The 25,686-nt window shown below is 41.9% G+C and overlaps 2 protein-coding genes across 2 annotated transcripts; both read left to right on the forward strand.

The window, feature by feature from the left end:
• The first annotated feature begins 4,943 nt into the window (after positions 1–4,943).
• Positions 4,944–7,341, forward strand: LOC147906128 (uncharacterized). Its single transcript, XM_087386722.1, has 3 exons — positions 4,944–5,020; positions 5,229–5,334; positions 6,483–7,341. The coding sequence occupies exons 1-3, from the start codon at positions 4,944–4,946 to the stop codon at positions 7,002–7,004; spliced, it is 705 nt and encodes a 234-aa protein (XP_087242848.1). The 3' UTR covers positions 7,005–7,341.
• Positions 7,342–20,269: 12,928 nt separating this feature from the next.
• On the forward strand, positions 20,270–23,946 carry GILP (GSH-induced LITAF domain protein). Its single transcript, XM_087383321.1, has 3 exons — positions 20,270–20,769; positions 21,224–21,347; positions 23,544–23,946. Exons 1-3 carry the CDS (start codon positions 20,459–20,461, stop codon positions 23,625–23,627), a joined length of 519 nt encoding a protein of 172 aa, XP_087239447.1. The 5' UTR covers positions 20,270–20,458; the 3' UTR covers positions 23,628–23,946.
• The last annotated feature ends 1,740 nt before the right edge of the window (positions 23,947–25,686 follow it).

Here is a 25,686-nt window from a genome sequence, read left to right on the forward strand (position 1 = left end):
ACATTGTTCAAGTTCTAAAATGATGAATCCTATTCATTCATATCAGCTCCTACAACAAGGAGGATAAGCGGTCACAAAGATCGCAATATTTTTCATAGATTGAAAATTAAAGAAAGAATTCACACAAAAAACACAATGCACAATCATCATTTGAAATATTGTCTGTAGTTGCAACAAAAATCTGCATCTGCAACTATAATAAAATTGCTTGCAATTGCAATTGAATCATCGTTTGTCATTGCCGCAAAAATCATGAACTTTGTCAATGTAGAAAGCTCCAATCCTCTATGCCAACTCAATATTAAAAATCCATGACAAAAATAGGGCAACTTGTTTGAATCAATAGAGAATGACCATCCAGTGCTTCCACCAAATTTCTTCCACCACCCACAAGCCTTTTGATAGGTATACTGAAATATGGACATCTCCATTCAAAGGAGTTGAATGTCTTCATCTAGGAGGGTACTCCTACGTGAGAGTCAAAACCACAACTCCTTCTCTAACCTCCATGGTCATGGAGAATGACTTGCATGGTCATAGATTCTCCACTACTCACAGACTCATAGTCAATATCATGGCCCAAAATATATCAACTCATCAAACAAGAAACTATGACTCGACATAATTACACAGCCCCTCAGGAAAACCTCACGATGAGCTCACGAACTGCTTAAAGACTGCATCTAACCGGATACTCAGACTCGATTCAAGATAGAGTCTTCTTTATGACTCTTCACAAGTCGTCTGAAGACCACGGCTCTGATACCAAATGTTAACTTTAAAGCATGTAGTGTTCTCAATTCAAACAGCTTTATATTAGTGGAAAGACAAAGATAAGAGAAATTTGGAACATTACAACTCCACGAAATGATACGGTGATAGTAATAGTCTCACAACACAATGTAATGATCCTTCTAAAACTTTTAGCTCAATCAAGCTGACTAGTCTTGTTGTTGTGTACTTACTTTATTTGACACAATTAAAGACCCTACGATAGACCTAACATCTTCTAAAAGCTGCAGCTTCCTAAAACAACTAATATAGAGAAACACAAGCAACGACAATGTTGAGAGAGTAGCTTCTAGACAAAGAGAGAGATCTCAATACACTGAGCCTGTAGATATAGAAAAGGCAAATTGTCACGAGCTCCATAGTCACCGAAGCCATCTTCACATGATTGGTCATTCGTGTTGGAATAGATCTCCACCTTGCAGCCATGCATTAGCTCACAGACACCCTTCATGCATTGCATTAGTCACAATGCCCATGTGAGTATCTTAGCCAATCACAAACCTTGGATCACCAAAGTACCCTTCACAAAGATCCACATATTCTAAAGGCTCATAGAGGCCCACCCATGAGGTTTTGCCAATAAGAGAAATTTGAATTTGAGAGGATTAAAGAACTACTAGTTCAACAAAATTTACAAATAAGCCATGTTCATAATTGTTTTACAGGCGCATGTCAGCTTGCGATTATTCTCCCCTCTCTCTCTCTCTCTCTCTCTCTCTCTCTCTCCACCTCTCCCTCTCCCTCTCCCTCTCCCTCTCTCTCTCTCTCTCGCTCTCCCTCTCGCTCTCCCTCTCCCTCTCTCTCCCTCTCCCTCTCCCTCTCCCTCTCTCCCTCTCCCTCTCCCTCTCCCTCTCCCCCCCCCCCCCCCCCTCTCTCTCTCTCTCTCTCTCTCTCTCCCCCCCCCTCCCCCCCCTCTCTCTCATAAGCATCGTGGAAAGCATGATTTTCTACATGCTGCAACATAAATATGAAAATATTATACAGTGTATAATGATGTACAAATTCTCTCTCTCTCTCTCTCTCTCTCTCTCTCTCTCTCTCTCTCTCGCTCTCGCTATCACTGTCGCTCTCTCTACCCACCATTCAATGTTTATCTGCATAAGCATCGTGGTGGAAAGCATGATTTTCTACATACTGCAACCTAAATATGAATATATTATACAATGTATAATGATGTACAAATTTTGACATGTATGTTTGATTTAATATTTTATCAAATTTCATTGTAATAGATGTTATATAAATCAAGAAAGTAAATTTTCTAAACAAATAGGGTCATATTAATAATTGCTAGTTCGCTTTACGTGCATCTCCTCATGGTTTCTATCTAGTCACGTTTCGGATAGAACATGTTGTATTCATCATCTTTTCAAACTCCTTATTTATTAAGGTTATATTTCACATCCATGTTCAACACTTACTTCTTCATGTGTAGTGACTGTATAAAGATAGACATGATAATGTGACATTGTAAGCCCTTTGCCATACAATCTTGTAAAATAAGGCATGTAGGATGGGTTTTAAGACATAATTTGCATTCGTGGGAAACTCAAGACTGGAAGCCTGAAGAGAGAAACAAAAAAAGAGAGGAATCTATAAAGGTGGATGAATGGTACTAGAAGAAATTTTTAAAAACAATTTTTTGAAAAAGGAAGGACTATAAAGAATGTAAGAAGGGGATGATTTGCCCTATCGTAGGGTTCAACCATACACTCTGTAGCCTTAGACTTGGGCAATGGAAATGGTGTCATCATCCTTGACCCCGTCTACAATTTGGCTGTGGGATGGTAATGTTTGCTGTGCTTATGGTGTAGGCATTGGTATAGCCATGAAATGTGCATTAGGTGAGATAGATTACGATAATGGCTTTGTAGCCCTCAAACCTTTGATAGGCTAGGGATAATGACCCCACCATAATCACACTTCCATCTCCATGAACACAGGTGTTGATGAAAAAAACTATCATAATAGTATGGGCACATGAGTATCAATTCAAAATGAAGGTACAAGGTTAAATAAAAGTGCTTGAACAAAGAGCTAACAGGTTGAAAAATCTATAGAGGCCTTGCCACAAGGTGTATAATCGTCTAATGATACCTTAGGCCATTAATAAAGTTGGTGTCGTAAATTTATAAAAGAACTTGCCACAAAGTGTATATCCATCTAACACGGCTTTATGTCATTGATGCGATAATGCTAGGATGCAAGCATTGGCTGGTTGGAACAGGGTTGTCTGGGGTACCAATTGTAGGGCCTAGGTCCTTCCAACAATTGCCTTAGATTCTATGCCATCATGATAAGCTTGCTTGGCTTGTGAAGTACAAGATGATGTTGCCCATGTTGCAAGCATTAGGCTCATAGAAGGCATGGCATGCTTATGCGAGATGGAATGGGTGATGATGCAATGACCTTGCTAATTACGTTACCCCTATGTTATGTGAGCAAAGTGTGCCCTCCTCAAACGTTGTGATTGCAATTGAAGCATGAGATTGGTAGCGTTCCCCCCTTCCGCTCTTAATTAATGTATGATGTGCTCCTGCCTCTCCGCTCCCGCCTGCCTTTGCTTCCTCTCCCTCTCCACCCTCCCCTCCCCCTAGGCTCTTGGCCTCAGCCCTCCCCTCCCCCTAGGCTCCTGGCCTCAGCCCTCCCCTCTTCTTGGGGTTATAGTAGAAGTTAATGCTTTATCTACCTAAATGGTGTCAAGACCTATATTGACACATCACATTTCTTCACCTCAACATATTCTATGATTTGAGGCTATTGTGTTAGATCGAGACTGTCAATATCTCGAGTTAAGAGACTTTTCCATGTGCCCCTTACGATGCAATTAGCACTGATTCGAGTGTTTGGTCCTCTCCACACCGAGCCTTTTGGTATTAACATTGCAAAGCGACTAGTGTGCTTGGTTGAGGTCTAGTGAGGGACAAGTGTTACGGCCTATGATAGTTGTAGATTATCTTCAATTGCATGAGCATGTTAACATTGAGATTTACAACTCGCTAATAGTCATGTGCCAGTGTTGCAAAGCTACAATGCGAGGCCTTCATATCCGTGAGCCATCCTTGCTAAGGGGAGGGCCACATGCCTCGGTGAAAAGGCATAGATAAACATAACAACAAATGGGAGGCTTAGCCACATGAAAGGTTGATTTATCAGTGGCCTCCACCACTGTTCCACCTACGGGCAGAGAGTAGCAAAAGCCACATCAATTAAACAAAGGCTCCTACGATTCTTAACATAACAACAAATGGGAGGCTTGGCCACATGAAAGGTTGAATAGCAGCAGGTCTCATGGTTTATTAGTGGCCTCCACCATTGTTCCACCTATGAGCAAATTGTAGCAAAAGCCACAAGCTATAGCTATATATATATATAAAGACATAAATAAATAATAATGTGTGATTTTTCTAATTGTTAGGACCTTTTCCAGTTTAAAAACCAAATCAGTAGAGATCTAAATTGAACAAATTAACAGTACTCTAAAATATAGTCTTAGGACATATATATGTATGTATGAATCCATATTTTTGCCCGGGAGCCCCTATCTTCATGCTTATTTTCTTCATTTTCTTGATGTTAAAGCCACCTACTATCTTCAAGCCTAAAATTATGGAACAACCAAAAAAGGTTGACAGCGCATTCCCACAGCAGCCGAAATTCACCAGAAAGCAAAACAATAGGCTGCTCACTTCATGCTCGCTGTGCTTGCTAGTGTTGGAGAAGGTCCCGCTGGAGTTGTTTCTTGATAATAAGAGCATGCTCCCACAAAACACCAACTAAGCAAATATGCTTAAGGATCCCAAAAAATGTGTATGTTGAAGACGTTCCCTTGCACTGCTTTGAAACCTTCGGTGGCATCCAATTGCTCTGTTGGACCTGGCTTGGACTAGCATTTGCTAGTGCATGAGAAGGTCTCCATCGGCTAGAATAATGCTCCTAGCCAGCTCGCCAACATTTCCATTGGCAAGTGACATTTAATGCACGAATGTGTTGTTAGAACACCTTTAAATGGCTCAGATCTTTGGAATTTTGTTAGAGCACTTCGGCTCCATTGGTAGGGGAGGCTCTTTTGATCGGAAAGGCCGAATTCCGACCGAAAAGGCGGACACGTGGCCTTTCTTGGCCATCAAGGGAGGCGACGAAGATGATACATGGCACATTCCGAGAAAAGGTCCGCCGATTTTTTTCGAGAGGGAGCTTCCGAGTTTTCGAGCGCCTTGAGCCAACGGTAAAATCTCCGCCGACCCACGACTTGGAGGGAAAGCATGCTCCGCCATGGCCGCTCATGCTTCGTTCTGCTGAATTGTCTATTGATTCAGTGTGTACAAAGATTAGAGGTTTGAATCTTGGGGGGCAACCTGTTGAAAGGAAGGCAACCGGCAGGTGTCGGTGGAGCGACCGGTGGGAGGGACTATAAAATGGAGAGGTTGAAGCAGGAGTTGCATTTGCGAGCGAGCCCCTTTGGAGGCTGCTTCTTCTTCCTCTTCTTCTTCTTCTTCCTCTTCCTTGTCTTGTCGGGTGCTTCGCCTCCGCCATAGTCAGGTATGTTACCCTTTCTTCTTCTCCTCTTTCTTCTGCTTGTTTTCTCCCTCCCCTTCTGCTTCATTGCCGGCACAATTACCCCTTCCTTGCCAGATTTCTCTCTCTCCCTCCCTTGCCGCCAGAATCAAGCTTTCCTTGATGCTTTCCCTCCCCCTAGCACATGCCTTCCCATCCCACAGCGTCCGTTTCTGCGCCTTTCAGGGACACCAGCTTCTCTCGGCCTTTGCATCTCCGTGTATCGCCGCAGACTTTTCTGGCTTGCGCTCCAGCGCGATGTAATTCTCGTGGGAAACACGCGAAGTTATAGCCCTGGTACTGAATTTCATGCACCGGCATTAGCGCCAGACACCACGGGCGATAGATTAGCGATCACAGAGAGAGAATTGTCTTGTCCTTTCTCTAGCTTTGCCGGCTTTATCCCCTGGAATACGATCCGCCACTCCAAGCGAGACCGTGCTTTACATGAACAACAAAGATTATGCAGTGTGTTCTAACGATAGAGAGAATGTGAGAGAGCACCGAGGGGGGAGGTTGCGGCGGATCTTTGGAACAGGGAAAGAGAGGGTGTGAGTTACGAGGGTATTGTCGCTCTATGCTGCTGATCCGTCTTCCAGCAGTTTCGCTGAAATATCACGGGGCACTCTTTTTTCTTACATTTTGAAAGGCGTCGCCTTTGAGGAATTTTGTGTGTGAGGATGAGTGGATCTCTGCCGTTTGAGATTCAGATGGGAACGTCTCAAAGTGCTTGCGTCCGTCACATGAATTCTTGGTTGTCCGTTAACCGGAGGATATCCTGGGATCTTCACGGATGAATCGCTGCATGCAAAGTGTATAAAGAGTTTCAAATTTTTTGCATCGCTTGTTGGGGATGCAATACGCGTTCTTTATTGTGTATTCTTCTTTCTTGCTCGTGACGTTCTGATTCTTTTTGTCTATCTGTCACTTGTCGGAGAGAGTTGCGATCTCTTAGTCTGAAACATCGCACAGGTAAGTACAAAATCTGTTGTATTTGTTTTTGTCTTTTCTGAAGATGTTCATTACTTTTTTTCTCTCTCTTATGGTGCCGATTTGATTTTCTTAGAAGCGATCGGAATTTTTTTCTCAGGATTATCGTCGACATTCTTCACTGACTTTTTTTCTACGCGCAGATCCATACTCTGAGCCTGTTATTTTCTTCTTGTTTAATCGAACTGGCTAATACCAGCCCCCTCTCAGAAGCGCTGGAGCAGGAAAACAAGCAGGTCGTTCTCGCCTTCTACGAGGCGCTTGCTGCAGGCGATGCAGAAACTGTACAGGGGCTACTGGCCTCGGATGATCTAGAGTGTTGGTTTCATGGGCCTCCGTCTGATCAGTACTTGATGCGTTTACTTACTGGAGTCACCTCGCATGACACTTTTGTTTTCAAACCTGTCTCTGTTCGTGCCATAGGCAGCAAGGTTTTTGCAGAGGGGCAGGGCAAGACATTGAAGGGAGCACAAGAAGAGAGCAAGTTGTGGGTGCATGTTTGGACAGTGAAAAGTGGCAAGATAACACAGCTTAGAGAGTACTTTAATACTGCACTTACTGTTCTGAAGCCCTCAGGATACCACGCAGCTCACGACCCTCTCTGGCAAAGTCAGTTGGGAAAGGAGAACAGGAGGTCCATTCCTTCTCTTATCCTAGCAATTTGAATTGATATCACTCACATATTACTTGGGTGTGAAGAAACTGCGGAGATGTAGACCCTATGCTGGTCCCGTCACTTGACAGACTTGGTGGCGGTAGTGTCTTAAAGCATGTAGATCTGTAGTGCATGTAGGTTAGTACGTACTTGCCTTGCCCTATCAAATCTGTTATGGAAGTAGATAAGCAGTAAGGTAAATCTAGTACAGCTTATAGTCTAGGAGTACAGTTGCTCTGCAGTTATATCTACAGTAAGCTTGTGTGTGTACTGAGCACTATGGACTCAACGGATCTGAATTTTATGAATATAGTTTTCCTTGTGTTGTTGTTAACACATGTTATTGATACAGTGTTTCTGTGCAAAAAAATTCCGTTTATCTGTGCTTTTCAAGGCTGTGTTTCTGAGAGCAGCTTCACAGATCTATGTTTTTTTAGCATCTTTTGAGTATTGTTGTAGACAAGTGTGGACAAATTTTTGGTCGTTGCCTCTTCTACATTTCTGATTGTAATTGGAATACTATTGCTGAATGTGGAAAGCTCGTCATCTGTTCTTGGAGCTTCTTGTTTCTTAGATTATATATATATATATATAGAGAGAGGGGACGGGGGGGGGGGGGGCGGGAGGGGCGTACTTGGTGATGCTGTAACAGAGGAAAGGGTAGGTTACACTGGGAGGCTTGGCTGGCAAGTGGCACTTAAGGATGCACTGATGCACTGGCAGACCCCAAGACCAGCTACCCTGGACATTGCCTCTAGGGCTCCTCTGGATTGGTGAAAGTGCACAGGTGCATTCAAATCATGGGTCAAAAGGTATCAAAAGTCATGTAGTTGAGTGGGAATGGCTTGAATTGAATCTGTTTTCGCAATTTATGTCATTATGTAAGTATGTGTTTTCTTCTGGCAATTTGGTTCCTTGAAGTTGAAGTTTGAAATTGCAGCAATTCACTTTTCATACTATTTGTGTCTTAAATTTGAGAGATTGGATACATTATCTGAGAGTTAGTACTGCTTTATTTGTGAAGTACCATTGTTGCAGTCCTAAAGATCTTTCAGTATTCACTGTACTGTTCTAAAGGCATGAAATAAGTGGATGCTCAGGAAGTAAGAATTAAATTAAACTTGATAACACTATTGCAGTGTAACACATTAACTACTAACTACAGGCAGATCACTGGAGAAGCAGCGAATTTGTTCCACCCATCCAATCTTATCGAAGCGTGAGCTCCCAAAAGCATACGTGAACAGTCCATTCTCTCCTCTTACTAACTCCAACAAGCCCCAATTCCCTAGATGGATTTAGATGCCACATGCCATCATCATAGGGCCTTACTAATGCAACATTTCACCCCTCTCTTGGGATGCTTTAGTTTCCTTTGCCCCTAGGCACATTTCTTGCATTAGACCCTTAGCCTTAGATCCACCTAGTCTGGTGTTATCAACCCTCACCTAGGACCTTGACATTAATTCCCTCCCGATCATTTACATGAAGCGTAAATAAATATATTACAAATATAGATCTTTTAAGGGAAATGTCGGCTGATTCTTCCGAGGTCATGCTACCTCGGCTAGAGCGTAACAATCCTTCCCTCTTCAGACATCAGCGTCCTCGATGATAAAGTTTGGGAACACTCTTCGCAATTGGTATACGGATTCCCAGGTAGCTTCGGATAGAGGTTGACCATGCCATGCAACCAACACCGTGGGTATCTTCCGATTTCGTATTTGCATTGTTCCTCAGTCTATGATTCTTGTTGGTTTGTGCCTCGCATTATCCTCTCTCTTGAAACAAAACCACACCTTCGATTAGTGAGTCACCTGTATGTAAAAATTTCTTTAAGCACGAAACATGAAAAACTGGGTGTACCTTACACCCCTGTGGCAATTCTAATTTATAGGCTACCTTGCCTATTCTCCTTAGAATTAACCACGGCCCACAGTATCGAGGTGATAACTTAGCACACTCTCTTGAAGTTAACGACTTCGAGTGTGAAGGAACTCTGAGAAAAACTTTTTCTCCTTCCTTAAATACTCTTATAGACCGGTTTTCATCTTCATACACCTTGGCTCTATCCATAGCCTGGCGGATATTAGCTCTCGCAAGTGCTAGCATCTCCCGCATCTGAATCACAAAGTTCGCGGCACTAGGCACTTTCTGAGGTACTCCAACTATAGTTGGATTTGTTGGTCTATAACCATAGTTCAGCTCAAACGGACTGAACCCAGAAGAGGAATGTTTTCTATCATTGTAGGCAAACTCTAACAATGGCAACCACTTGTTCCATGTATGTTGCCTCAATGACACATATGCCCTCAGCATATCCTCTAAAGTGTGGTTAACTCTCTCCGTCTGACCATCCGTCTGAGGATGATCCCCACTACTCATTCCCAACTCAGTCCTTAGTGTCTCAAATACTGCGGTCCAAAATTGACCGGTAAATCTAATATGTCTATCTGACACTATGGATCTAGGCAATCCATGCAGACGAAATATATGTCTAATAAACAAATCCGCTACTTGCGGGGCACTAACAGACTCTCTAGTCGGAATGAAGTGAGCCATCTTGGTTAGACGATCAACCACCACAAGGATAGAATCATACCCTCCTTGTGTCGTAGGCAGCCCTACAATAAAGTCCATGGAAATGCTCTCCCACTTAGTGGTATTTCCAAGGGCTGTAAAAGTCCGGGTGGCTTCACGTGCTCGGCCTTGCTTACCTGACACGAAAAACACCGTGTCACATATTCATGAATATGCTTTTTCATCTTTGGCCAAAAGAAATCTCGCTTTATGAGATCATATGTCTTCTCGACTCCTGGGTGTCCCACACACGGGCTATCATGGCACTGTCGAATGACTCTCTACCTGAGATCATTCTGACTAGGTACTACAACCTTGCCATTTCTTTTTAGCATACCAGCCCTCATGGTATATCTTGCATATGTTTGGCCTTTTCTGGATGCCAGGTCATCCTTTTCTTCCCTGGGTCTTAACACATGAGCTTTAGGCCATAAGCTCTGGACAAACTCGTCCACCTTTTGAGTTTCTCTGATCTCGGTCATTAGAGCACTCTCTAATACCGTGAAACTCATATTGTGCATAATGCGAGACAACGCATCAGCAACCTTATTATCCTTCCCTCTTTGGTACCGAATCGTCAAATTAAACTCCTGCATGAGCTCTGCCCACCTGCTTGGCGGCCCCTCAAGTCAGGCTGTTTACAAAAATGTTTCAGAGTATCATGATCCACATCCACATAAAACTCTGAACCATACAAATAATACCTCCATGTTTTCAAAGCATGGATAACAGCATATAACTCCAATTCATGAGTTGGCCAATTCCTTTGAGAGGGAGAAAGCTTCTTGCTTTCAAAGGCTACTAGCCTTCCCTCTTGAAGGAGAACTGCTCCTACCGCAATGCCACTTGCATCGGTTTCCAGGAACAATAGTTTCTGGGGATCAACTATTTTTAACACCGGTCCAGTGACCACAGCTTGTTTTATGGTGTTAAAACTGTGGCCCCATATAAAAGGTACTTTATCTGAGGTCAGATCAGTCAATGGCGATACTATTTCGGAATATCCTTTGATATGCCTTTTATAAAATTGGACAAATCCCAAGAATGATCGCAACGCAGTCAGACTCTGAGGGATTGGCCAAGTTAGTATCGCAGCCACTTTCTTGTATCCAGTTCTACCCCCTCTGGAGTAATTATGAATCATAAATATTCAAGCCTAACCATACACAGTATAGTTTTCTTTTTATCTACATAAAAGACTGGCTTTCCTCAAAATACTGAACACTACTCTTAAGTGTTCACGATGCTCAGTAATACTTTTACTGAACACTAAAATATCGTCAATAAAATGTACTACAAACTTTCCGATATACGGATGTAGTAAATCGTTCATAAGCATGACAAATGTAGCGGGAGCATTGGTAAGTCCGAAGGGCATTACCAAAAACTCATAATGACCAAGCCTACTTCTGAAAGTGGTTTTATGCACATCCTCGGCTCTAATCCGGATCTGATGGTAGCCAGACTTAAGATCTATTTTGCTAAAAATCACGGCTCCATGTAATGCATCTAGCAAATCATCAATCCGAGCCATCGGACACCTGTGCTTAACAGTGATATTATTCAATGCTCTGTTATCTATACAGAGGCGAAACGTATCATCCTTTTTCTTCTTTAATATCACTGGCGAAGCAAAAGGTGAGAAACTTGGTTGAATCTGCCCCAACTTGAGGTATTCTTCCAGTTGTCTACGCACCTCCGCCTCTTCAGTAAAACTCATTCTATAGGGAGGTTTATTTACAGGTTCTGCCCCCGGGATCAGTTCAATCTTATGCTGAACATTCCACTCTGGAGGTAACCCGTAAGGTAGTTCATCCCTAAAACATTCAGAGAACTTCTCTGTTATAAGATTAGCTAGCTTGGCCATCTCACCACTTTGCGCAACATTAGTGCTAGCCGAAGAATCATCAACCGGCTCTACCGATGCTGTGCAAAGGAATAAAAACTCTTCTTGAGCTTTTCGGATTTCCATCACGGAAACCAACGGTCCCTGAGGTATATCTTTCTCACCTGGCAAGACATAAAGCACATCATTCATCTTGAATTGATATGCGTGCTTTTTCCAATCAATGGATGGATTCTTCCTAGAATGCCACGCCATACCCAGGGCTATATCTGCATGAGCAAGCTTGGTCATTTCAAAATCAAGCTTCTCAGCATAGTCCTGAATACGAAGCTCCAACTGGGTAACCCTTTGGTCCCATACTTCGGTTGAACTTCCATCTGCCGTCCTGACTGTATACGCATAGTCAGATGGACTTGTCTTTAACTTCAGCCTCTTCACGAGCTTGGAGTTAATTCATTGTGAGTTGACGCTGAGTCAAACAACACAATGACATCATGATTGGCCACTTGCCCTTTCATTTTAATTAACTCCGTATCATTAAAGGCTGTATACCCCGTTGATGCGGGCTTAGATAGGATGTTATCAGGTGCACTCATTACTAGCTTAGCAACAGACACACATAACAAACAAGGTACTGACCTCTGAGAAGATCCCACTAGCTGAATCTGCATCTCTTCCGCTCTGGGACTTCCCTCCATTTCCACGTCGCATTCTGAGACCACCATCTCAGCCATCCGACGATCTTTATTCCGTGGACAATCCTTCCACTGATGAGGCTGAAGGCATCCAAAACACAAGCCTTCTCTCCTCACTTTTTCTCTTTGTTCTAGGTTTAAGGGAGACTTGTGGACCAAGCCCAGGCTGCCATTGGGGTTACTTTCCTCTTCACTCCAATGGTGGTACTTGGTTTAGGAGTTTTAGCTGGTTTCGCCTGCTTAGCTTGACCACTCGGCTGAGAACCACTCCCTTTACTAATCCATTTCTTCTTAAACCCAGATTTCTTCGGATACCCATACTGGGTTCTGACCTGCTGTGCAAACCCACTTGGCTTGCTGCCCTTGGCATCTTCATAGTTCAAGGCTATGGCTATTGCATCATCATCTAACGTGTTTGCGTACTTAGCCCGAACTTTCATTTTTATCCGATCATTCAATCCAAATATGAAATCTTTCACTTGGATTGATTGAGGCAGGGGTTCATCGACCTTCATTACGCTCTCTCGAAACTTATCAGTGTATTCTGCCATTGACAAATTTCTCTGACGAAGGTTCCTATATTGATCCCAAGCTCGGGATGCTTCGTCAAGAGGTAAGAAGTGTTTCCTGAATTCTCTTTTAAACCCCTCCCAGGTAGTGGATGCTATACCATCTTTTTGTTGCTTAATCCACCACCGATCCACTGCCTCACTAAACATGTGGGTGGCCTCGTGGATCTTCTTGATATCATTCCTGATTTCACAAATGGCGAATGCCTCGTCCCATTTGTGTAACCAGGTCTCAATGACATCAGAACTACGGTCGTTCATCCGACCAGAATACTTTTCCGGCCTGTAATTGGCAATATTTGGTACTTTAGCCTTCCTAAGCTCGACCATATGGACACTAAACTCCGGTTCCATTGGAGCCTTTCCCTTCTCATCTTGAGAAGGTTTGGCAGACATAATGTGTATCACTCTTCTAAGTTCAGACTGCCCTGCATTGGCCTGTAACTGTTGCGCTAATAATTGTTACAAGGCATCCTCAAGCAATGCAATCCTGCCAGATAAGGTGTGAGCTCCTGGGCGCGACACTTGCTGGGTCAACCGGACTCTTGACTCACCAGGGTCCCTTCTGGAAGCCCCTTCTTCTGCTTCCATTCAGGTCAATGGGTGTTCTGCTTTTTAAAAAAATAATAATAATAAATAAAACACCGCTAGAACACTTTATTTACAACCTGACACAATTCAGTGTACTGGCACTCTAACACAATTCCCTATACTAGGGAATACCTGTAATCCCAGCTTCACACTAACTAGGCATTTGACACAGGCATATATCCAAATCCAGCTTTTCCCTATACTAGGGAAATTCCTGCAAACTAACTCTAACTGAAACACACAGGTACATACACAAGCATAGGAAACTGGAAACTCTGCTGTACAGAAATAATAAGCTACACACTAAAAACTAAAATTCTATAATAAAGGAAAAATTGATGCCCCTTGAAAACTCCATGCAATTCGAGTCCCCGAAGCCTGCTCTCTGATCAAATCTCTGATCAAAGCCTGCTCTCTGATCGAAAATGATACGCCTCTGCCTCTCGATTTGATACCCCAGGAGCAAATGAAACAGACTTTATCACAAATAGATCGTAGATGAACATGCTGTCCGTGCGTCGCCCATCACTACGTGTGAGCTAATGTTCCATCAAATTCCTTCGTCACAATTCACGAACTACAAGCGATGACCTTGCAAATGATACGTATAGCCACCACGCTGTTCTGCGTCACACTTGCGCTCCAAGCCTGTTGTCCGCTACCAAGTTACGCTGCAAGTCAGCTACGTAGCCAGAGAGCGTAGGCACTGAATATACGACAGAACAGATTGCGATCGTAAACCTATCGCCTATTATCACAGGCTCCTAAATCCTCCATAATCCTGCCTACGCGTCGCCCATCCACGAACCTCATCGAAGATCTCCCACAATACGAGCTCAGCCACCACGCTGTCCCCAGACCTTGCTGTTCGTCGTTACATCGTTCATAATTCGTCAACCATCCTTGCGGGACCCGTTCAATCCACGTATCGCTTAATTACCAGATCCCCTCTCTTTGTATCGCAGGTCTTTCAATTCGACGCCGTTTGTATAGGCCAGCGTCGATCAAGCCCCTCCGTCAAACCCACGAACAATCTCGTTCTTCTACATGTCACGTATCCTGCGCATAGCCTGGGCTCTGATCTTTCGTCCATCCCTTGATCTCTTCCATGAGCTCTGATACCAATTGTAACACACTAACTACTAACTACAAGCAGATCACGGGAGAAGCACCGAATTTGTTCCACCCAGCCAATCTTATCGAAGCGTGAGAGCTCACAGAGAAAATCCGAATCCCAAAAGCATATGTGAACAGTCCATTCTCTCCTCTCACTAACTCCAACTAGCCCCAATTCCCTAGATGGATCTAGATGTCACATGCCATCATCATAGGGCCTTACTAATGCAACATTTCACCCCTCTCTTGGGATGCTTTAGTTTCCTTTGCCCCTAGGCACATTTCTTGCATTATACCCTTAGCCTTAGATCCATGAGTTCATACCATTTCTTCAAAAAGTAGACAGACTTTTCTTGTGTAGTCACATTTAAAGTGGTAGTAGAATGGTGACATTGTTGGCCTTGGTTACCTTTGTTTTGTCTAGGCTTGGACCAAGAAGCTCCTAGATCTATGCTTTGGTGCATTTTTATGATGCTCCTTGACTTTAAAATGCATGTTGTGCAGCTTGGTAACCAATGTGCCATCCACATAGTCATCCCCTACATCTTCTTTTCATCCATCCTCTTCTTGGATCAATATGTTGATCAGTTGACCTAGCTTGACGACCGAGCCTCTTGCAATTACTAATACTATGAGGCCTTCAAAGGATAGGGGTGGACTTTGGACCATGCGCTCTACGAAAACCATGTCAAAGCCTCCTTATTTTGTTTGTTCTTAAGTACTTCATCTTCTATTATTGCATCTCTATCTCTCATCTCAAGTTTGCCAACTACATCTTGTGATTCAAGCGTCTCACCTGTGTTTAGTTGGGTTTTGTTTGCATAAATGGAGTTAATTGTTGTCCACACTTCTAGTGCTTTTGGCAAATCCATGTATTAGAAACCTATGTTCTTGACACATGCAAGGACATTGTCTATTACTTTGGCATTCAACTCACCCTATGTATCTTTTTGTTCGTTTATAGAGCATTTTGTGCTAGTGTAGGATTCTTCATTCAATACGTCACCACAACTTCAGTCTTATAAAAAAAAATATATTTTAGCATTACTCAATCACCTATAGAACAAGTTGATGAAGAAGAGCAAGAATTGCCAGAGACACCCTAAGAAGAGTAGCAACTCAGACGATCTACTAGAGACAGCTTGACATATGCTCACAAAGGCAAAGCAATTCAGATTGAAACTACCAATTATGCTCTTATGACTACCATTACAGCTATAGAAGAGCCATTGTAGTTTGAAGATGTAGTTGACAAGCCAAAATGGCAAACTACTATGAATGAGGAAATGGAAGCTTTGCACAAAAACAATACTTGGGAATTATGTAACCTTCCACCAAGAAAGAAGGCCATAGCAAACAAATGGGTATACAAAGTGAAGTGCAATCCAGATGAAAGCATTAAAAGATACAAAGTTAGACCAGTTGCAAAAGGTTTTGCTTAGTAGTACAGTCAAGACTATGATGAGACTTATGCTCTAATGGCAAAGATGGACTCCATAAAATGTTTGATATCACGAGCCACACTCAGCAGATAAAATGTGTACCAGCTAGATATCAAGTATTCTTTTCGCAATGGTTACCTAGATGAGGAAGTCTACATGTAGCAACCAGCAAGGTATGTTGAACTAGGGAAATTTAGGTTTGCCATCTCAAGAAAAGTCTCTACGGCTTAAAGCAAGCACCTAGAAGTTGGTGTAGCATAATCGACAAGTATTTTGCTAATTTGGGATACATGAGATCCGATGTAGATCATACTCTCTACTACAAAGCTCAAGGGGAAGACATCACTATTGAACTTTTGTATGTAGATTATCTGAGTGTGACAAGAAGCAATGATAGCTTCATCAAGAAGCTGAAACAAGGCTTATCTGCAGAGTTCAACATGAAAGATGTTGGACTTATGCACTATGTCTTGGTGTTGAGCTCTGGAGAGACTCAAACGGCACCTTCATGAGCCAGTATAAATATGTGGATAGTCTCTTGAAGAAGTTTCATATGGTAGATTGCAAGATTGTAGCCACTCCTATGGAAAAAAGTTTGAAACTTACAAAAGATTCAAGTAGCTTCAAGAGATGTTGAGGAAATCAGATGAAGCTGTTGCATGGAGTGAGCAAAGAGCGGAGGAGATGGAGGAGAACATGAAAAGCCTACAATCAATGACAAGTACTATCGGCAGCTCATCAGATCTCTTATATATCCGACTATCACGAGGACATATATTTGTTATGCAGTAAGTTCACTTGTACAATTCATGGAAAATCCAAAACAGTCTCATTGGAATGCAACCAAAAGAGTCTTAAGATATATCAGAGGTACAAGACAATTTGGAATCGAATAAAGAGGAAGTCATCCAAGGTTGCATGGATACTATGGCACTGACTATGCATGAGATCATGAGACTAGGAGATCTACACACAGATATGCATTTTTCCTTGGTCAAGGTGCTATATCATGGTTGTCAAACAAGCAACCAATTGTTTCTTTGTCTTCATAATACAGGGCACTCACAATAGGTGCATGCGATGCTATATGGCTCAGAAGACTATGGTCAAAAACAAATTACTTTGACTCATAAACCAAGAACAATATACTGTGATAATCAATCAGATCAAGTAGTAGAGCCAAGATTCCAGTATATCACTCTAGAGCAAAGCACATTGATGTTAGAGAGCACTTCATCAGAGAAAGATTGTTACTTGGCGACATCACACTACAACATTGTGACAGCAAAGAAAATTTTTGCCAAACTAGTTGGCAAAGAGATTTTTTGAGAAGCACTGACAAGCTCTTGGTTTGACACAAAGGAAGGACATTCCCATTAACGGGGTGTGATGGAATGTAATGCTCAGTCCTTCTTCATTCCCCATAATCATCATCTTGAGGGAAGGCCTACTTCAGGATGTTTATCTTGAGGGAAGGTGTTGAGGATTCATCTCAACATCATGTTACCATATGTGAATAGAACTAACCAAAAGAGTGCTAAAAGGAAAGGATTGGAAACCCTAACCATAACGCTAAAGGGGTTTGTATATATTCAATATTTTCAACTAAATCTAGTGTATAGTTAGTCTTTTGTGGTGTGCTCTCTAGCTGTTCCCTCTCTCCTCATCTCCACTCTTCTCCTCTTCTCTCTCCATATTTATTCAAACTCAGTCTCCAACTTACCTTGAACATCTACCACTCAATCCACCAATTTCCTCTTATATTTTTTATTTACACTCTGGGAAAATAACTTTGAAGGACAGTCTCCTAGGGTAAACCATGTGAGACAGCTCTGAGCCCGAGCAATGTCTGCTGCATCGAACTTAGCCAGTTTTAGAGCATCTTCCACCTGGACCAGCAATGTGAATAGTATTGGATCCAGCTCAAGGACCTTTCCTAGACAACATTTGCAATGCACTAAAGACTCATTTCTTTTCTAAATTCTCATTACTAAACAACACTTGCAAGGCATTAAACATTTCTTTTCTTAATGCTCTTAGACTCCCATGCTTTAGTCATCAACAAAACAGCTCGAATGGCCTTATCCCACCTGTTATGGGGACCAACCTCATCTCTAGCTGCCTCTCTACATACGTTAACCATTTTATCACTAAATTCCTTCCTCTTCAAGATTTTTTAGATGGAACATCAAGAGATCTATCTATCTCACCTAGATCTGAGAAACACCAAAACACAGGACAATGATCCGAGAGGCTTGAATCAATCAACACCTTACCGGCCATAGGAGCTCTCAACCACCATCCTTCTTTAGACACATAAAATTTGTCAAGCCTACTCGCCCTATAGTCTTCTCTCATATGCTTGTTGGACCATGTAAACCCCCCTAGCCCCTAAGCATCTAATTCTACACAATCTATCAGACCTTTGTCAAGACATAGGTCTTCCCAATAGTTAGACTTGAATCCCCCTAAACCCTTACTTAATTGTGATCGATCCTCATACCATTCATTCATGTTCAAATCACCTCACAACACTGAATTTCCCCCCACAATATGCTCATTCAAATCCTTCTAGCACCCACCTCGCATCTGAGTATCATTAGGGGAAAATAAACAAGCACATTAAACTTAAATCTAGAACTCAAGATTAATAGCCAAGACATGCCCTTTTGAGTCACGAAAAAGCTCTTTATCCTAAAGATATCTTTTTGACCAGCACTGCCACTCCTGGTCTACCCCTTCATTGAGAACCCCACCTCACTCCAAATCATCAACATAGTGATGCCTCTTCCTAATCACATCGACGCTCTTGCTCCGAGGGGCCTCCTCACACATGCAGAGATCAAAACTGGATCGAGTTCAAGAACTCAAAACTCAAGCTCACTTCTCTTGCAAGGCCGAATCTAAGTTGTATCTTCATTACATGCTAGTGAAAGTACTCAAAACCACCTTAAGAGGCTGTAGCATCTCTATTCCGCAACGATATTCGGCAGTGCACTCTATTCTTTTCTTCTTTCTTTTGGCTAAGGGTTAATTCACAAACGGGTGGGCACAACACAAGTTGAGAGGGAGCCTGTCTGCCCCATTTGAATGTGTTCATCCCTTGGAGGACAAGTTTGTAGCAAGTAATAAATGTTCCCTTGCATGTATAGATGGCTTGGCGGTAGAGTCTTTAGATTGTGGACAAGATGTTAGAGGTCCAAATTCTATTTAGAACAAGTTTGCTTGTCTTTTTGTAAGTGGACAGCTTGATGAATTGCAATTTTCTCACTCCACATAGGATTGAACCTCTTTGGTCATCACCGGACATGTGCGAAACACTTGCAAACTTGCTCTCAAATATGATTGGTGGAGATCCCTTTTTTGTTCATGTTTGCAGATTGAGTGTTTAGGCAATGTGCGAAAAGCTTGCAAGTCGGCTCTCAAATATGATTGGTGGAGATCCCTTTTTTGTTCATGTTCGCATTTAGGCAACTTACCGAATGGTAAAGGCACACCTTTAATAAGTCCTAGCTCTCTTTTATGATTGATGACTTTGGTTAAGTGTTTCCCTTTGCTAGAGTTAAAAACAAGTGTGTTTATGGGAAAACTTCTTCTAAGGATAAGGCTACCACATTGTACACACATTATGAACTTACCTTCATAAACTTGATGCCAGATCTAATCTCATAGTGATGAAACCCAAAGTCACTTTGTCAAAGAGTTTTAAATATGTGGAAGTCAATGGGCTCCCCAAAAACAACCATTTTCTTAATCCTTAGATTTTCCATGCAATAAACTCTAAGGGAGTAACATTAGGTCATGCACCAAAGTCATGGCTTATAGATTTCACCTCATCGCCCACAACTTGACGGGAGGATTCGCCTTCTCTATGCAATCATGGGACTCATTGGCACGATCATTGTCTATGTTGTGAGCCCTTCGTTCCATACATTCTTGGCTCTAGATTTCGAAAACTGAAGCAATCACCTAGCTTCGAGTTCTGAGTGATGACTGAGGGGGGGGATCGAGGTTGTGACGTGGGGTGAGTTATTAGGAACATTCCTTGTGGGAATGTGGGTCATGAAGAAGATAGGTGATGCTTGTCTCATGGACAAGACTTTGGCACACGAAGGAGCAACGGCCAAGTGCAACTAGGGTTGCAAACCTTAGTTTTCCTTGAGTAGCAGACAGGGCTAGGCAGTGAGGTGCCCATATGGGCGCGAGCACCCAAAAGGGGTGCTGAGCTCCTCTGTGAGGATGCCATCTGCATAAATTAATTAAGGCGATTGTCCTGGCGAGGAATTCATCGGGAAAAACGCAAGCGTTGTCGTGGAGCGAAAAAGGTGCTCCAGTCCAGACCATGTGTGCAAAGGCGCAGCGCTAGGATGGAAGAAAGGAGGCCGTTCTAGAAGCCATGACTTTTGCATGACTTTATATGAGTTATTGACTATGAGCAAATAATAAAACTGCATATTTGTCCAAACGGAACTGCAAAATTGCAACTGCAACTCCGATCTCTCAGGTGTGCGGATCAGCTTTCTCAATTCAAGCATTCCATCTCTCATCACTTCCAGTTCATCTCTAGATCTACGCTGCAATACTTCCTTACCATTCCTTCGATCCTCTTGCATCTTCCTCCTCGGATGTCTCAACAAGATCAATACCGAGAGCGCGAGATGAAAGACGTGCAGAATGGCGAGCCTGCCATCGGGATCCCTTATGCATATCCTTCGACGACATACGCGCAGTCCACGGAACATGTTATGGTGCCTCCATATCAGCAGATTCCCCTGCAGTATCACTCTCAGGAAAATCCCTATCAACGGGGGATGATCCCTCCCAATGCTTTGTACACTGCTCCAAATGGCATCCCTTTGCGAGAGACTGTCTACAGGGACACGCCGGCGCCATTCGAGTGCCCCCACTGTGGAAGACCCGGGGTCACATCTGTCAAGTAAGTGAGCCCTTTGAGAGCAATATGGGAGAACGCTCTTGAACTATATCTTGTTCTCATTGCCCCGTTTACTCAAGTTTGCGTGTATTGAAGCCGGCTTTCGAATGCATGTCGATGTTCCTGACACGTTGGCCTTTTCGAGACGGAAGCTCCACTTGTTGAACGTCTCTCTTCAAAATTTAAACAAATACTTCAGCCTGAGACATTTGTTTAAGGTTTAAAAAATATACTTACTTTAAGTTAGTCTGTTCCATGTGTGTGTGTGTGTGTGTGTGTGTGTGAGAGAGAGAGAGAGAGAGAGAGCACATGCATGCACAGGACATGAAAGACCAGTCTTTCATGTCCTGTGCCTGCTTTCAGCACTTTTGTTTTCCAGAGAATGCTTTCAGAACTTGAAATTTTGTTTTGTGGGTACTCCATCCAGACTGTTTCTTATGCGCTGATATCCATGCAGGTCTAAGCCAAGTCTTGCAGCCTGTGTTGCATGCATGGTGACGTTGGTTGGTGTCTGCTTCATCTGCCCAGGAATGGATTGTCTTTGGCACAAACAGCATTACTGTCCACATTGTGGACAAAAGGTATAACTTTGTGAACCTCAACATTACATATTGGAAATTGATGGCATGCAAGGTTAAAAAGAAAATTCAAGTTTTCAAAGAATACTTTCAGGTTGCATATAATGAATTAGGAATCTTAACGGGCGCTTAAAACTGAACACAATTGCATTTTGATCTGTCTCTTTTGCAAAGGTCTTACCATGAAGTATTATCTCTCTACGTAAAAGTTCACAAAAAAGATTCTTTGATTGGAGATTTGAAACCTTATCTGCAGCAATGGCAAAACTTGGTTTTGAATCCTTTCGTTGTTTTCCCTAACGATCATATAGGAGGAGAATTTGCTAACTCGAAAGAAATTTTCAAGATAGCTAGGCCAGTAGAACTGATGCATGATCTTTCTTGTCACTCTCCTTACACCTCAAAGCGGATAATTTTTGCCTATAGGTACTATAAGAGAAGGTTATAATTCTTGGATTGACTTATGTTTAAATTTTCTATCAAGGTTTGTTAAAGATACAATATTAAGGTTCTTTCTAAACTCTTATATAATACTTTAGGTAACTTCTCTTTTCAAGAGCTTCATTGAAGAAATCAACATAGCTTTCAGCTGAAAGTATTATTAGAGAAGTCTTTAGAGTCTCAAGTTCTTGGTCCTTAAAGCCCTCCTATTTAAGAAAAGAGCTTATGATCACTAGTTCACTTCTCGTTATCTTGATAAGATAGGTTTACGTTCTATATTGAAGTCACCTCAAGTGATGAGGGGTCTTCCTCGTTGGGTTTTCAAGTCACCTCAAGTAATGAGGAGATCATCCTCATTGGGTTAAAGGAGTTTTGAAGCACCCTGTGATTGCTTGGGAATATGTGACAACATTAGGACAAAAGGCCTTTACCTATGCAGAGATTGCTAGAAACCTTACAATGCATGGAAAGCTAGCCATTCTCAGTAGCCCTTATTGTTGCAATAATAAAAAATTTGCTCCTTTCGTTAATAGTACATGTTACTGCTGATACTTTTGTCTTTTCTACTGTCTTTCTAAGGGAGCTTTTTTTTCAAGGCACAAAATTTTGACTTTCTTCTTGTAAGGATTTGTGCCTTTAAAATCCATAGAGAAAGGTTTGCTCTCCTAGTAGAAGAATCTTTAGGAGTCCAAGATCTCTCACATGGAAATCGACAATATTAATGAAAGGAGCAATAATAAAAAATTTGCTCCTTTTGTTAATAGTACATGTTACGCTGATACTTTTGTCTTCTCTACTATCTTTCTAAGGGAGCTTTTTTTACAAGGCACAAAATTTTGACTTTCTTCTTCTTAGGATTTGTGCCTTTAAAATCCATAGAGAAAGGTTTGCTCTCCTAGTAGAAGAATCTTTAGGAGTACAAGATCTCTCACATGGAAATCGACAGTTTGCTTTGAATGCCCAAAGATGTTTTTTGTTTGTTAAACTTGCTTCTAGATAATTTGTTCATAACTTGAGGAGACTTTTTATTCCAGCAAAGCATTGGAATTCCGATGGGCACTGATTGTGTTGTTTCTTGGCAAACTTCTACCTTGTTACTTACAAATTTGAGTTTATGCAATGATTGATCTCTTGTGAAACTTGACCAATCGTTCTTCATAAACTTAGTCAAATGAGGAGGTTCATAGATGGCTTATTTGTCCAAGACATTCCAAACATTGAGGATGTTATGTACAAAGAAAGATCCAAATTCTTTTGATGGAGGAGTTTATTTTGGAGAGTTTTGTGAACTTATTTGTACAGCCAATGGAAGCTATTGTAGTTTCTCGGATCTTAATATTCTTTACATTTAGAAGTTGATATCTATGACAAATGACAACAACGCGAGTATGATGTGTCGAATATCATACAAATGCCTCACAACATCTCTGATATAACTAAATATCGACCGATTAGTTCCCAATTCTATAGATTCATTCATCTTTGCACAAGTAAGAGAACATTTATCTTAACCTAATTTAACTCTCTCTCTCTCTCTCTCTCTCTCTCTCTCTCTCTCTCTCTCTCCCCTTTCGTTTCTTATTTCTGCTTTGTTTCTTCCTTTAGTTTTTGTTGTTTGGATTGGGATTTCAAAGCTTAGTAAGCAATGAGTTTACCAGAATCGTTCGAAAACCCAGATGGCAGCTTATGCTTGGTTATTGATGAGAACATAAGTATAGCTTTGCTTATCCACTTTATTGACCTTTTGTTCTGTTACAGGTGGCAGAATTTAGCAAGTCAGATCCATGCGCGGTTATGGATGCACCACAGTGGATTCAGCCGAGCTTTGCCATCCCAGCTTAGATTTGCTTTCATCATGAAGGACTCAATTAGAGCAAGGCTTGATTGTTGTGGTGGAGGCATCACAGGCAGTGATATTACTTCTGTTCAAAAGCATCATTTATGCCTTTGCAGTAAGCTTTTGACATGCACAAACGAACTTTTAACATCGTATAGATATAGATCACCGATATTTTGATAGCAGTATGTGCCACCTAAGTTACTGGTCGTTTCTTGCATTACTCTCTCGCAGTTGCAGATTGATTAAACAGTAACCTGATTCCATTTTACGTGTAGACATTCTGCCCCTATGCTGAAAATTGCCAAGGACAAATTATGTCAACACTTGTTCATCCTTCAGCTCCTTTCTGAGCTTGTTTTGATGTCGAAGTGGAAAAAAATGTCAAGGCTCTTGAAAATGATAGATGAACTGTTTGATGTTTGAATGAAAGATCACTATTTTGTTTTTATTCTGGTTGTGGCTGCTACCTTCCACTATTCCAGCTCATGTCCAGAGCTTTGATAGAAGTCGGCTTACTGTAGTGCACATCTGTGTAGCCAAGTGACCTGTGTCTACGTATGTGTATTGGTGGCATACGTACAGGCATAAAGATCCTTTATTTTTTAATATGGTGACGAAATGGTCAGGCATGGTTATGTGCAACTCATTTGTGTATGGTCATTCAAGTATCAAGCTTTCATGGACACAGGCTACATTTAAGAACTTGACTTTCATGGACACAGGTTACATTGGAGGAACTTGCCAATCAATGCTTTTTGCCATTAAGTTATCTCACCTAACTCATATGCTAAAACAGATAATATAAAGCAGAGCTCAAGCTTTATGCTATGTGATTTGGTGTTGTATAATTTGACAGCATTGCTCGGGACCAAGAGCTGTACATGTAATCGTCTTTGGCATTCTGTGATTGTAGCCAATTGATAAGCAGCAAGCCTGGCATCTCTGGGGTAGCTGAAGTTATGCATTCAAAACCACTCAGTTTCAAATTCCATGTCTGTTGTCCTCGTGTTTGTGGGTTTGCATCTTGTTGATGGTAGGCACTTGCCTTTTAGTTCGAAATGGCACACGCTTTACACTCCACTCCTTTGCCGTTCTGTATAGTTGATGTTTTAGGTGTTGTGGATGTTTATTTCTCTTCTGGGTATAAAATGATGTGTTAGGGTGCTATATTTCATCATACTGCATGTCTCGATACACTTGCCTGTTGGGAGATCTTTCCCTTCAACTACATCTACAATTTTTGTAAGGCTATACTCTGCCATGCTTGATAGCACTTTTCTTGTTTACATGGCTGCTGTGATTCCTCTGTGAGTTACATACGGCTGGTGTAAATCAGAACATGAGATAAGTGTCTTTATTGAAGAGGGGGGTTGGATGAAGTGTACACATTTCCTTTCATAGGCAAGCTTCCTTCTTGCCATGTCTGATGTGCTTGCCAACTATGTTCTTAGGTTTGTTGGATGGGGGGCACCTACCTTTTAAATGCCCAAAATGAACTTGTTCCGTATGTGCCAAAGCAAAAGCTCAGGCTCTTCTGCAGCAATAGATTATAGGGTTCCGGCATTGAGGATAATAAGGATATGTAGTGTTTGTGCTTTTTGGGGAACAGACTTTGTAGACACCAACTTTGGAATTATGAGAATCAGTTGTGGCTACACAGTTGTATATGTTTTTGTATGAGATCATTCCTTTATGCATTTCTAGGGATAGGCCTTTTGAAAGTGCAATTATGGAGCTATGGGGATCAAATATGCATGTTCTTATGTAAGAACATTTTCTGGCTTTGTGTGTCAATGTCTTTTGGTCATGTTTTCACTGGATTCTGTTTAAGGAATTGTTTTGTGATTAGTCAGCATGGTTTCACGCTCGTGAGCTCGTGATTTAAAAATGTTGCTTTCTAGTGTTTGTGGAGATATCTACGCTGTTTTATGTTGCCATTGCATGGTTGCCACACTATTCTTTAGCATTGCTTATGTTCTTCTTGGACTTTTGGTGTGCATGCGGAGATACAAGTTTTTAATATGGCATGGGCAAAGGAGGGTGGAGGGGGAGCGGGGGCAG

The sequence above is a fragment of the Dipteris shenzhenensis genome, chromosome 1, assembly GCF_047967505.1.
Source record: "Dipteris shenzhenensis isolate YYH24624 ecotype China chromosome 1, Dip_SZ_1.0, whole genome shotgun sequence".
Lineage (NCBI taxonomy): Eukaryota > Viridiplantae > Streptophyta > Polypodiopsida > Gleicheniales > Dipteridaceae > Dipteris > Dipteris shenzhenensis.